The following is a 14,704-nucleotide window of genomic DNA, read 5'->3' as shown; positions in this document are numbered from 1 at the left end:
TGATAGCCAAGATTCGTAAGAGCACAAAAATCCTCAAACACTCGACTTTTGACATCTAGTGTCAGAAACATTTAAATTAAAACCAAAGCCAAATTTGGCGTGAATTCCAGGCTGTCAGTCACTGAGCATGAAATAGACACTTTTTTTTAGTTATTTCTTTCACGAGCTGTAGATGTCACTGGAAAGGCCAGTAATCATTGCCCATCCCTAACCCATACTCTTTCTTGCTTGTAAATAGTTTGTTAACAGTTAAACGTGCCACAGTTTGTGATGTTACCAAGCTCACTGTACAGCCTAGGTGACATGGAAATCAGAGTGGGTTCAACTTATCGCTTGCTCCAAAGTTGGTTAGACACCGCTCACCAACATCTTGGGCATTTGCCCACATGCCCCAATGGATCATGAACATCTGAATGTGCCACCCTCTATAACTCATCATGGCACATCTCCAATCCATATAAGGGAAGCTTCTCACTTTTTAGTGATGCATCTCAGGTTGCCCTGGCAACTATCATTGTAACGTTGCATTAAGGACACAGTGTGCTCAGGCACACACAGCCAGCTCATGGATGATGAGGATATATCGCTAAGTCTTTGCTGTCATAGTGCGCACTCACACTGAGTCTGCCTAGGATACTCACACAGCACCAGGTTATAGTCCAACAGGTTTATTTGGAAGCACTAACTTTTGGGGCGCTGCTCCTTCATCAAGTAGCTGTGGAGCAGGATCATGGGACTTATAGCTATAAATTCTGTGTCCTATGATCCTGCTCCACAGCTACCTGATGAAGGGGCAATGGTCCGAAAGCCAGTGCTTCCAAATAAACCTGTTAGATTATAACCTGATTTTGTGTGATTTTTACCTTTGTCCATCCCAGTCCAACACCAGCATCTCCACATCATGGGATACGCACAGCTTCCTTGCCTTGCCTTGCCCTTTTGCACTTTTCACACTTGACCAGAGATAACAAGCTCATGTTACCATTTAGCACAGACACAAAGCCAGGAAGTTTGCAACAGTTGTCAGCAGGCCTCCAGTCCAGTGAAGAGGGGTAGCCATTGCTAAGGGGATCCTGGCACAGTTAGTCAAGCACAGCCTTAGATCGCAGCCCAGGGCCTACGTGGGGCAATCACAGTCAGGATCCTCTGCTGATAAGGGGTGAGAAACCGAATGACAGGAAGCACACCACCCATTTTGACTCTTTCTGGCCCATTGAGGGCTGTTTTGTTCCTGGAAAAAGAGAGAGAACAAGGTATTATGGAAGATAAAAATGGGTGGCACAGTTATTACTGTTGGTGCAGCTACGGTCATTTCCCAAGCAAATGAGCGGGCATTACAGATGGTGCGCAGGGTTAATGCTGTTACAATTTTGGTTAAGTGTGAGATTTGAGTGGAGAAGATATTGCAGGCATTACTGAGTGGGTAGAGCATGAGTCTTAGTAGGAGGCAGGTACAATAAGTACAGTTAGTGTGAGTGCGGTATTGGAGAGAAATGGTGGCACCAACATTGGCAGAGTTGAAAAGGAGATTGACCTTCTTCCTACAGTGTAGGGCATTCCTCCAAAAGGATGAAAGTGTTCAGCCTGGTGGCAAATTCAGTGAAGGTTGACATGGTCTGGTGTGGTGACCTACACTGCTGGTCCCTGATGATTCACTCCACAACTTTTCAAAAAACTAATACGATTCCAACCATTGTATTTCACGCTTCCAATTCCCTTGGTTAAGTAGGCAGAAAAGACTATTCATGTGGTATATGTTATTTTAATATGTATTATATATATATAAAATATATATTAAAAAATGTGCATATATGGACAGATTCATTGTTAATTGTATTAAATTTTGTCTATATTGAAATGGTACTGCTGAAAGGATAAGTGTCACGAATTGTGTGTACTTGCCACCCACATATCTGCAGCTGCTATATCTGCTAGTGCATGGCAATGATGTCCCTAACTGCTGACACCATGGGAACCCTCCTGCCTCGGGCAGAGCAAGTGCCCGCTCTCTGGCCAACCCTCAAGTGCCAGTGACCTGGGTTATTTCTTCCTTGGCCAGCTGCAGAGACAAGACAGAGAAGTGCTCACCAATAGGTGCATCTGACTCTAATCTAGTGAGCATACTAGCCGAGCTGTCAGTGTCTGAGCTGGTGGTGGTGGGACTGCAGGGGCAACCTTACTAATGACCTCCTTAGGCCTCCATACACATCTCCTTAGAGTTGCTGGAGAGATGTATTGTGGGTCTATGCTCCTCTAAGATTGAGGACCTGTTGCCAGTACCTACAGGACACAACAAAGAGAAGGCATCACGACTAAGGATTAAGAATTGTCAGGGGGAAAAGGACATTGGTAAGGGGCTTAATGTGAGAACCGCACCACAATGAACATCGTTTCTCAGTCGGTTAACTGATATTTATGTCTTGGCATCTCAGCAGGATGTATCCGATACTTTCCTCATGGGCTGAGGAGGCAACTGACAGGTATCGCAGTGCCCATCTTGGTCCTTTGTATCCTGTTTCCTCCTGCTGTGAATGAAAGGGAGGGATTGAGAGATGAAGTGGGCACAGCTGGTTCTGGTGTAGATGGGAGAAAGGTGGTGAGGTGTCCTGAGTGGGTGAATGAGTGGGCAGCACAGAAGGCACGCTGTCTTAGTAGCTTTGGAGGTTGGGGTGGGTAAGAGTGAGGGAGCGAAGATGTTGCACGCAATAATAAGAGTGGTAGAGCATAAGCCTTTCAATGGGTGCAATGGTAGGAGGTGGTTGCCATACTGTGAGAGAAGATTGTGGCACTCACCCTGGTGCAGTGGAGAAGGCCATTGAGCACCTTCTTCCTCGATTGCTGAGCATTTCACCAGATGGGGGAGACCACACAGACAGGGCTGATAACCTCAGACCAGCTGGCAGCACCTGGTGTCCTGGACTCTTCTGCCAGTCCTGTGGGAAGGGTTCAGACCTCTTCTGCACCACCAAGTTCACCGGGACCTCGAGGTTCCTGTTGGTGAACTGTGGCACCATTTTCCCCTTACTAGCCAAAGCCTCATGGAGTGTGGGCAGCCATGCAGGGCAGCACTGGGATACCAGTGTTTGTGTAGGTCTACAATGGCCTTTTTAAGATGGCAACAGCGCCAAGGATGCCAGAATGTCACCATGCACTGGAGTATTTCCAGCAACGACAAGCAGGATAATTAGGCTTGTATTCAATGGGCGTTGGGCCATGGGGTAAGCTGGATAGTTAATGAGGTGAGTTTGGGACAATCGGGCAAGGAATCCTCATCAAAATTAACAAATTTACATTTTGCCAAAATATGGTAAGATTCAGCTCCTTAAGTTTCAATTGAACTGGAGAAAACTAAGAGTTTGTGATTGTATTGATTTACAGTCATTTTCCTGCAGTTATTGACCTGCCTTGTGCTTTTAAAGAGCCATCTGATTCATCCAATTCCCTGCCCTTTTGCCATAGCCATTTAAATTGTACTTTTTTCAGCTTTGTGTCCAATTTTCTTTTGAAAGTTACCTCCATCGCCACTTCAGAATCACAACAACTGGCTGCAGAACCAATCTCTCATCGTCTACTCTCTGGTTAGCTGTCCTTGTAGTAGTGGCAGTCGTTTCATCTCTATTAAATCTCACCCTAACCTTCTTTGCTTTGCAGAGAGCAAACCCAATTTTTCTAATTTGGCAAGGATGGTATAGTTAGGTATTTTTAGCTGGAGTTCAGAAAGGAGAAGTGAAATTTGTGGGACGTATACGCAATTCAGTACATTCAGTATTTGATGAGTGCAAGTCACCACAGTCTACTCTTTCATTAGCGAGACAGAAAGAGAGAGAGAGAAAGACACCTGGTGGTGAGTTTAACTTGAGGGTCAAAATGTCTCAAGCAATGGGCAAAGTTGTCACACTGCATCACAAACCAACCATCCAACAACTGAACTTGTCATTAGTTGTAATTTGCACATTTTAATTTAATTTTGAACTCACAATTATAACAAATGCAAGAGCTTGTCATCTGGTTCCCAAGTTCAGGGAGAAGGTAGTGCTGGTCAGGGATAGAGTAGGGAACTTGTGCATGGAGTCTAAGTAGTTAGGGGAAACCCTAAATGAGCTTTTTGCTTCAGTTTTTACGAAGGAAAGGGGCCTTGTTGTGAATGAGAACTTCAAGGAGCCGGGAAACAGGCTTGAACAGATTGGAATTGAGGAAGTTAATGTGCTGGAAATTTTGGCAAACGTTAAGATTGATAAGTCCCCAGGGCCAGACGAGATTTATCAGGAAGTGAGAAAGCAGGTTGTTAAGCCACTGGCAAAGACCTTTGCTTCCTCACTTTCCACAGGAGTCGTACCTGAGGATTGAAGGGAGGCAAATGCTGTTCCTGTTTTCAAGAAGGGGAATAGGGAATATCAGATAGTCAGCCTTATGCCTGTGGTCATCAAGGTTTTGGAAAGAATTCCGAGGAATAGGATCTATGACTGTCTGGAAAAGTGTAGTGTGATTAAAAGCAGTCAACTTGGTTTTGTGAGGGGCAGGTCATGCCTCACAAATCTTATTGAATTCTTTGAGGAAGCGATGATTCAGGTTGGCAAAGGTCGGGCAATGGATGTGGTGTATATGTACTTAGCATTTGATTAAGGTTCCTCATGGTAGGCTCATTTATAAAGACAGGAGGTAGGAGATACAGGGAGAATTGGCTCTCTGGATTCAGAGTTGGCTGGCTGACAGAAGGCAGAGAGTGGTTGTAGGTGGAAAGTATTCTGCCTGGAAGTCACTGGTGAGTGATGTCCCGCAGGGCCCTGTTCTTGGGCCTCTGCTCTTTGTAGTTTTTATGAATGGCTTGGATCAGGAGGTTGCAGGGTTGTTTAGTATATTTGCTGATGATACAAAGGTTGGAGGTGCCGTTGATAGTATCGAGGGCTATTGCAGGCTGCAGTGTAACATAAACAGGATGCAGAGCTGCGCTGAGAAATGGCAGATGGAGTTCAACCTGGATAAATGTGAAGTGATGCATTTTGGAAGGTTGAACTTGAATGCTGAATATTCGATTAAAGCAGGATTCCTGGCAGTATGAAGGAACATCTTGGTGTTCAAACACATCAATCCCTCAAAGTTGCAACCCAAGTGGGTAGGCTTGTTAAGAAAGCATATGGTGTTTTGGCTTTCATTAACAGAGGGATCGAGTTTAAGATCCACGAGCTTTTGCTGCAGCTCTACAAGTCCCTGCTGAGACCACACTTGGAGTATTGTATCCAGTTCTGATCGCCCTATTATAGGGAAGATGCGGAGGCTTTGGAGATGGTGCAAAGAAGGTTTACCAGGATGCTGCCTGGACTGGAGGGCTTGTCTTATGAAGAGAGGTTAGGTTATTTTAGTTTGGATTAGGATTAATCCTTGGTACAACATTGTCAAAGGGTCTGTTCTGTGCTGTATTTTCCTATCTATTCTAACTGGAGGATCTCATGACCCCTTTAACTCCAGGACTGGTCACTTCTACAACAACACCCGAAGAAATGCCCAAGAGGAAACATTACAATAGAATTTAAATGTTTATCTGCGGGCAGGATAATATTTTATGAGAAGATACCCTCAGAGGTTACGATTTGGTTAAAGCTACTATGTACAGCAAAATGAAAATGTTTTGAACATCTTCAGTTAAAGACCCTTTCAAAGTAAATAAAATCTTTTGCATTGAATGAAAGCAGTTACTGTTTCAGGAAGACCATCAGGCTGTTTCCAACAGCTTTTCATCACCACTCATACAAAAGATAAAGAGTGAACAAAATGTGGAACTTAATTAATATGATGGTTTTGATCTTAAATTCAACCCATGTAATTATTATGACTCCTTTGAACAAAATGAATACATTTCCACCACCTTCTGTGTTCTAAAGTTGCATCGCCCTTTGAGAGAAAAACAAGCTGTCATCTCTGTCCTAAAAAGATGACCCTTAACCTCGCCTCTGAGTTCTGACCTCATCCACAAGAGGAAGCATTCTTTCCAAATTCATCTTATCAAGACTACTCAGAACCTGACAAACTTCCTTCAAGTCACCTCTCATTCTTCTAAACTCCAGTGGACACAAGCCCAGCCTGTCCAATCTATCCTCAGAACACAATCCACTCTTGTTCAGCTCTACCCTATGAACTGGATAAGGTTCCGCATGTAGACTAATTAGTAAGTTAGATCATGTGGGATTCAGGGTTGATGTAGGAAACAGAGTGTGGTGGTGTGGGGTAGTTTTTCAGACTGGAGGCTTCTGACAAGCAGTGTTCCACAGGGATCAGTACTGGGTCCACTTTTGTTTGTCACTTATAAAAATGACTTAGATGAGAATATAGGAAACAAGGTTAGTAAGTTTGTGGATGACACCAAAACTGATGGTATAGTGGACAGTGAAGAAGTTTATCGAAGATTACAAAGAGATCTTGATCAATTGGGGCAATAGGCTGCAGAATGGCAGGTGAAGTTAAATTTAGATAAATGCGAGGTATTACGTTTTGGTAAAACAAACAAGGGCAGTACTTATAGAAGTAATGGTAGGCCTAAGTAGTGTTGTAGAACAGAGAAATGTAAGGGTTCAGGTACAGAATTCTTTGAAATTTGCATCACAGGTAGACAGGGTCATTAAGAATGCATTTAACGGGCTCAGACCTTTTGAGTATAGGAATTGGGACGTCATATTGAGGTTGTACAGGACATTAGTAAGACCTCTTCTGGAGTGCTGTGTGCAGTCTGGTCATCCTGCTATAGGAAGGATATTATTAAACTGGGGAGGGTTCAGAAAAGATCTACCGGGATGTTGCCACAGTTGGACGATTTGAGTTATAAAAATAGGCTAGATAGGCTGGGTCTTTTCTTTTACTGGAGCATAGGAGGCTGAAGGGTGACCTGAGAAATTTATAAAATCATGAGAGGCATAGATAGCGTGAATAGCAAAGGTCTTTTTCTCTAAGGTGAGGGAATTCAAAACTAGAGGGCATATTTTCAAGGTGAGAGGAGAAAGGTTTAGAAAGAATATGAGGGATGGCTTTTTCACGCAGAGAATGGATCATGTGTGGAATGAACTGCCAGAAGAAGTGGTGGATGCGGGTACAGTTACAACATTTGGATAATTATGTGAATAGGAAGGATTTAGAGGGATATGGGCCGAATGCAGGCAAATGGGACCAGTTTAGTTTGGGAACATGGTTGACATTAACTAGTTGGATTGAAGGGTCTGTTTAAGTACTGTATGACTCTATGTATAATATACCAATCTTTAATCGTTCTCATGGAAGAAGTGGAAAAATAACAATGATCCATGATCCCAATTTTCACTTTGTAATTCCTAATGGAATGTCTAATGATCAGACTCGGCTATGATAACTAACTTCTGTGGCAGTGTAACCTCATTTTACAGGTGAACTCATGGTCACTTTGGTGTGATGCTGGGTGGTGGGTGTGAAACTGTAAAAACAGGAAAGTAAACCGGAAGAAAACTGAAAGAAATATAAACTAAGTTGTGCTAGGAAATACATATTTAGATAAAAATGTCCTATCTGCCTGTTTTGCTGTTGCAGCTGTGACTCTGGATACATTGGACAGCGCTGTGAAAACAGAGACTTCAGTATTCTATATGTTGTTCCAAGTGGGCAAAAGCTTCACTATGTCTTAATTGCAGCAATAATTGGAGCTGTGCAGATTGCCATAATAGTTGCTGTGGTGATGTGTATAACAAGGTAAGCATCATACATTAATAAGTCAGCAAATAAAATGTACAGGAGCTATTTTTAGAACAAGATGTGCACAATTTTAAAAATATACTTTGTTTTATCCTGTTCAACCGAACTCCTCCATTATTTATTCCAGTTCTGAAAGCAAGGTGGCAGGAAGACAGTTCTTTCCTTTTGTCTAAATGGATTTGAAGCCAACACAGCAGGCTAGCTGCCTGGCTGAAACTAGTCTCAGGAGACCGGAGACACTTTTCACATGAGGTTACTTTCACAACTGCATTTAAAAAACACAATTGGTGCCTTACAACAGCAAAGGACTCCCAGTTATGTACTTAAATAGCCACACTCTTCAAAGAGGTGGACTTGATCTTCACCCATTTACTGGTCCAACAGAAAATTGCCTCAGGCTGGCCTTAGGCATCTAGAAGACAAGCTTCGATGGTCAATTCCCTACCTGGTTTACAGCTATCATACACCCATTTTTCATGTAAGATATGGGAGGGCATAACTTGACAGTCACCTCCAATAATTCCTTTGGTCATTTGTAACATCTTTGTTCCTGTGTCTGGTTATTGTGGAGACTTTTTGCGAGACCAAACATTTATTTCAGTTTCCATTATGCACTGGTGATCCCTTCCCCTTAATTATTATGATTAATATATGTTTCATGCTATATACATGTAGACCGAATTGTAGACATCACTGCCTGTGCTGTGCCAGTCCAGCTTCAAGTCTAGGCCATGCATGAAAGCAGGCGATTAATTCATTTCACTCATTGATTTTTTTTTCTCTCCATCATTGATCTGGATTTTCATTCCTGGGTCACATTGGTGGGAGTTAGGAAATCCCCAACTTGCTATATCCATCTTGGGAAAAACTCTCGAACTTTACTTCAGTGGGTGAGTGCTGGTGGAATTAGACCAGCCTATCACCTGACACAGATTGGATGTGGCTTGAGGGATTGCCCGATTCCAAGGCAGCTCACCTCACCTATGTTCTCTGTGACTTCCCAATTGTTTTGTTAAATAATATGGCTGTTAGCCCACACTCCTCACACCCATTCACTACCTACCCATTCCCCATGCTCTATCCACGGCAAACTGTGCTCTCAACAACAGCTTCTCATAGGCTTCCATGTCAATATTGTGCAAATACTAGTTCGTCTTGCACTACCCTTTACCCTTGAACTATCCATGCCAAGTTAATGTCAACTTATGCATCTATCCACCCCGATGGCACCTCATATTCCATGACAGCTTATGCCTCCACTCACTACTCTTTGCTCTTACCCTTTAGGTGAAGGGTGCTGGACCCACTTTCCTCATTCCTGATGAAGGGCTTATGCCCGAAACGTCGGATTTCCTGTTCCTTAGATGCTGCCTGACCTGCTGCGCTTTTCCAGCAACACATTTTCAGCTCTTGCACCCTTTACGTCATTTCACCTAGAATCCACCAAGGACATGCCAACAGACCTCAAAAATCATATTAAAACTTAAAAGAAGTTTTAAACATCTTTTGCTGGCTTTAATATGGCCAAAACCAAATGCTCATCCATACAGCCCATTCAAAACTTTTCAGTCCCCTTAGATTCCTATTCATTAAAAAGCAATTGCATTCATACCCCTACATCCAAAACTGACTTTTATATTGCCAATAAAACTCTGAACTCACAACCTCTGACTGAGATGTTGATAGGTTGTCGAAAGCAGCCAAGCATTAATAATGGCATAATGATAGTCTTTTGGGTAATCTCCATGTTATCATCATCAGTAGTCCATCCCAGGTGCTGGTGATTCCCTTCCACTCTCAGGATGAGTCCATAGGTGACTGTACAGAGCAATGCAGCTCCCGCAGGCTGAGTTACACTTGGGCCATGTGGTGGTCAGGGGAAGGCGTGGGTGGGGCATTGATTTGGCAGTGCAGTCTTTTCGCAGTTTTTGCCTGACTTCCATTTTTTTTTACTGATGGCAAGTCTCAAGGTGCTCGACACCTTCTCAGATGCTCCTCCTCCTCTTTGGACAGCTCAGGCTAGTGATTTCCAAGTGCCCGTGGGAATGTCACACTTCACCAGTGAGGCTTTGAGGGTATCATTGAAGTGTTTCTGCTGTCTTACCATTTCAGAGCTGAGAGTGGAGTTCCTGCTTGGGCTCAACCAGGCCAACATCCCCAGCAATGAGGCACTGACCACCCTTGCTTGGCTCCAATGAACTGGGCATGTTGTCTGCATGACCAATTGCGCACAGACAGCTATAGAAAGCGCTGGACCAATTTTGTTTCTCCACTCACTGACACAGGCAGACCTTTTTAAAAAAAAACTTATAAATGATTCCTTGAAAGCTTTATCTGTTTTTAACCTGTCTGTGTAGGCCTCTTTTTAATTTCCAAGGAGCTGGCAATGTAAATAAGTTAACAGCTCAAAAATTCTACAGGTTTTATCACCTTTTCAAATGCTTTTATGGCTACTATTCAGAGCTCCCACACTGCAAGTTAACGCCCTTGCTATAGAAGAAATTGAGTCAGTTTAAACTCAGCACTGTTTTCAAATAGCCCTTTAGAGTTCATGATTCCCCTCCTGGCAAAAATGGGTTCAGTCAGAATGGGACTGGACTTTCAGATCCTCCCGTTCAGTTTTATAGGCCTAAATTGTCTACTCAAAACTTCTGGCCTTAATGCGGTAACACAGCATTCTTCTCTGAATTGTGCACTAATTCTCTGAATTAGGTTGTGAACTCACTACACACAAAATTGTATTGGTTACCCCCTTATGCCCTTGGCACAGGCAAGTGCCAATACAACCTCTCAATGCACCAATTTGGCAATGGGCAAATGCATTTTCAGTCTAACTTAGACCTTCACGAATTGAGAAGGAAGGTCATATATAGCTTATTTGTTTTACATCATGTTTGATTTGAGCACTTACATGAGCTACATTAAAGAGTTCAGCAGAATATGATGGTGCTTTTGCACATATTCAATCTATTTTCTAGCTGTAAAGCCGAGAAGTGAAATTAATTTGACAAATATCAACCCAGATGCCCACGGGAATGGAGCAACTAACTAGCCCTACCTCTGCAGCAAATTAAATTTCTTACAAGTGTCGCCACTGTGAATGGCATGGGAATTGGAAATATCATGTTGGTGCAAGTTGCCCATTGTGAATAGAAATAAGTTCTTATTCTGTAAGTGACTGTACTGCACCGTACTGTGGAGCCTTTGGTTACATGGGTAAATACAAAAGTCTTTCAATGAAGGCAAACAATAGAAATCTTGCAACTATGAAGCTCTGATTATTTTCATTATTTGGTTCACAGGAAATGTCCAAAAAATAACCGAGGCCGCCGACAGAAACAAAACCTAGGACATTTTAACGCAGACTGCACCACTTCATCAAGGATGGTCTAGTTTATCATTTTTATACCTTTTTGTCTTCATTTACTATGTCTCACCAATTGCTCAATTATAACTGATTTTTTTTTTCCTGAGAAGAAGATTTTTGTTTCAGAGGCCTTGGTTTTCTGAACCTATGCCAGCATAGGAATTACTATGTCTGGGGATATGACCAAGATATTTGAGTGATAAATAAATAAATGAGACAGTCTATTCATAACTGACAGTTTCACCATCCGCCAGTACCAGGGTTCCTTGATTTCTAGAGAAAAATGTTTCAAACAGAGATTTAGGAACAAATCAAGATAACACTACTGGCCTCAAAATAGAATACTGATGAAAGGACCATTTTTGTACTTTGAGATGAATTTGCTCTTTGTTTATGCCACTCACATGTTGTGTAATAACCTTGCCACAATGTTAATAATAAATCACAAATAACACTTGAAAGGCAGAGAATTACTTGAAGAAGGTTTAAATGAGAGATCGACTGAACCTGCTCAAGACAAGAGGATTAAAGAAAAGGGGAAAAAATGTTTACAACTAACTTTCCTTGCAAGACATGAAAGGGTTTTTTGAAGTTATTAGGAATTGATGCATTTTCAAACACTATTTGCATGATTTGTGGAACTGTGTACTGTGATTAGTTTAAATTCAAAGCTGTTTGGATTGAGTATGTGGTGGACATCTGAACCGTGCCATTCGGATAACTCTGTCTCCACAGCTATATTTGACTCCCCTTGGTGTAAATTTAGTAACTCATCAATGTAACTGGTGGTGCTTATGGTGTGTGCCACAGGGAAAAAAAAAATTGTTTTGTAGAACAAGACTTTAGGTTGATCATTTGGTGTATTTATTGAGATTCAAATGGATTTAAAAGTTAAATTGATACGCTGTTATTAGTCACCATTATGCTGTGATAAAATACACTGTAATTATTTAAACGTATTGTATTTGAGATTACTTTGCAAATGGTACTAAAGTCTCAACAGTGTCACCTACTGGGCATGTGTGTTTAGGATTGTGGTTTAACAAAGTTTCATGGTTCTGTCACTGCAGAGACAAGGGTGTGAGCTGCCTTTATAATACAATACTGCATTTTCCCAGAATTCAAAACAATTTTGACATGAGTGAAATTAAGTAGTGCCATCTTACCTCATCGTTCAGTTCTCAGCTTATTTGTCAAAATTCTAGAAGCACCATCTTACATAATCTTTTTAGTTTGATCGCAAATTATCAATCTTCAAATAATTAGTTTTAATGTTGAAATTCAGTTCAATGAGATTATGCTAGCTTATTCATAAACATTGTCCATAGCCTATATTTTGCAATAAATATATTTCCTCTTTTTTTAAAAGGAAGTAAGCACTGGTTTGACAGAAAATACATTTTTCTGCAGTAGATTGTAAGAACTTTCCCCCTTTAAACTCTAGATCATTATACTTAATGGTTATTTCAGAAATATATCAATAAAGTAAAGTCAAATGATTAACATTAGAGATATTTTACCATAATCTATCAGTGATATATCCTTTTCTTTACAATTGACAAATATGGTAGACCCTGTATTAAAATGTGTTTTTTTTTCACATTGCAGTATACTGAGTCTGACACATACTTTAAAAACAGCCTAAATTCATATCAGCTAGCACTCAGTGGGAATACTCTCACCTCCATGTCAGCAGGTTGTGGGATCAGGTTCCATTCCACAGATCTTAGCACTTAGTTTGAACTGCCACTTAAGAATAGTTACAAAGGATTGCTGCACCAACAGAGGTTGCATTTTTTTCAATGACTTCTTAAATTGCTGGCCTTGTCTTCCTCAGGTGGCTGAATAGAATGCCATGGTACGACTTAAAGAGAAAGAGGAGTTCTTTACAATGGCAAGTCCCAACTAATGTTTAAACATCTGTTTATGTCTAAATATAAGTGGCTAATCTCATTTAAATAGTTATTCATTCATTTATTTAATGATTACCATACATGAAGGTTTGTAGCTCAGGTTGAGGTTTAAGGTATAGGTTTGCTTGCTGAGCTGTAGGTTTGGTATCCAGATGTTTCATTACCTGGCTAGGTAACATCATCAATGGTGACCTCCAAGTGAAGTGAAGTGGTTGTCTCCTGCTTTCTATTTATATATTTGTCCTGGATGGGGTTCATGAGGTTTGTGGTGATATCATTTCCTGTTCATTTTCTGAAGGGTTGATAGATGGTATCTAGATCTAATGTGTTTGTTTATTCCTCAAGATCAAACCATGACAAGCAGACCAAACACAGCCAGACTACTAAGACCCCTCAGAATCCTAGTAGCACACAAACCCACCAACACTTCAAACAAAAACTAATAAACTTAAAAGACCCAGTACAACCCATGGACAAAACCAACGTTGTCTACAAAATTTCAAGCAAGGACTGCCACAAACACTACGTAGGACAAACAGGAAGAAAGTTAGCCATCAGGTTACACGAACACCAGCTAGCCACAAAAAGACACGACCCTCTCTCCCTCGTAGCCCTACACACGGAGGAAAAAAAACCCACCATTTCGATTGGGACAACATATCTATCCTGGGACAGGCTCAGTAAAGACATGCCAGAGAATTCCTAGAGGCCTGGCACTCCAACCACAACGCCATAAACAAACACATAGATCTAGACACCATCTATCAACCCCTCAGAAAACGAACAGGAAATGACATCACCATAAATCCCAGGAACCCCATCCAGGACAAACATATAAATAGAAAGCAGGAGACAACAGCTTCGCTTCACTTGGAGGTCGCCACTGAAGCTGTTACCTAGCCAGGTGATGAAACGTCTGGATATCAAACCTACAGCTCAGCGAGCAAACCTAGACCCTAGATTACCATATATATTTGAGTAATTGTTGATTTCTTATCACAGTCAACCCCTGACTTTGGACAAGAATCATTCATTTTTCAATTACCTCATATATAGGTTGACCTTCAACTTTTAGCCAAAATCTCCAAAGTCTGGATTTACTACACGCTTATCACCAAAGTCAAATGCACCCTGGTACAAGCCCAGTTGATAGAATCATACAATGGCATATGATTGAAAGCGGCCGTGCGGCTCCTGGTGTTTATGCACATAAGTGCCACTCTTTGGGGCAGGTCTGAGGGAACAACCTCCAACCTGGCAACTGATGGAAGCAGATGGATCTCAATCTCTCTAAAATGTTACTCATGCAAAAATCAACCCTCTACCTTTTAACTAATCATTTGAGTCCTAGAAACTCAACTTATCCAAGACTATGTATTCTCACAACTGAATGACATTTTAACAAAGGTCCTTGCTGTGCACAAGTTGGTTGTTGCAGTTCCTGCATTACAACAGTGATCAGAATTATAAAATCATTCAGTGGTTGTGAAATAGTTTGGGATCTGCTGAGGTCATGAAAGGTGCTATAAAAATGCTCCTCTATTTCTTTTATGTGGGTATTCTTTTATAAGGGTTTAGTTTAAAGATTATAATAGTGCATGTTATTGCGGTATATAAAATGATCAGAGATATACTATCTTTGTCCAGCCTCTGTCATTAAGAATGACCCTAACCTTTTAATCCTATGCCATTTCAATAAACCCGCTTGTTCTTA

The 14,704-nt window shown here is 41.4% G+C and overlaps 1 protein-coding gene across 1 annotated transcript in view; it reads left to right on the top strand.

Moving 5' to 3' along the window:
* LOC132816089 (tomoregulin-1-like) overlaps positions 1 to 12,231 on the top strand; it is a 232,773-nt gene extending 220,542 nt beyond the window's left edge. The window contains exons 9-10 of the mRNA XM_060825521.1: positions 7,549 to 7,707; positions 11,013 to 12,231. Coding sequence (XP_060681504.1) covers positions 7,549 to 7,707; positions 11,013 to 11,103 — 250 coding nt within the window. The 3' untranslated portion in view covers positions 11,104 to 12,231. The remainder of the gene's footprint in view (positions 1 to 7,548; positions 7,708 to 11,012) is intronic.
* Positions 12,232 to 14,704: the final 2,473 nt, after the last annotated feature.

This window comes from Hemiscyllium ocellatum, chromosome 5 (genome assembly GCF_020745735.1).
Source record: "Hemiscyllium ocellatum isolate sHemOce1 chromosome 5, sHemOce1.pat.X.cur, whole genome shotgun sequence".
Taxonomy (NCBI): domain Eukaryota; kingdom Metazoa; phylum Chordata; class Chondrichthyes; order Orectolobiformes; family Hemiscylliidae; genus Hemiscyllium; species Hemiscyllium ocellatum.
The sequence above is the reverse complement of the archived record's forward strand: the minus strand, read 5'-3'. Positions and strand labels throughout refer to the sequence as shown.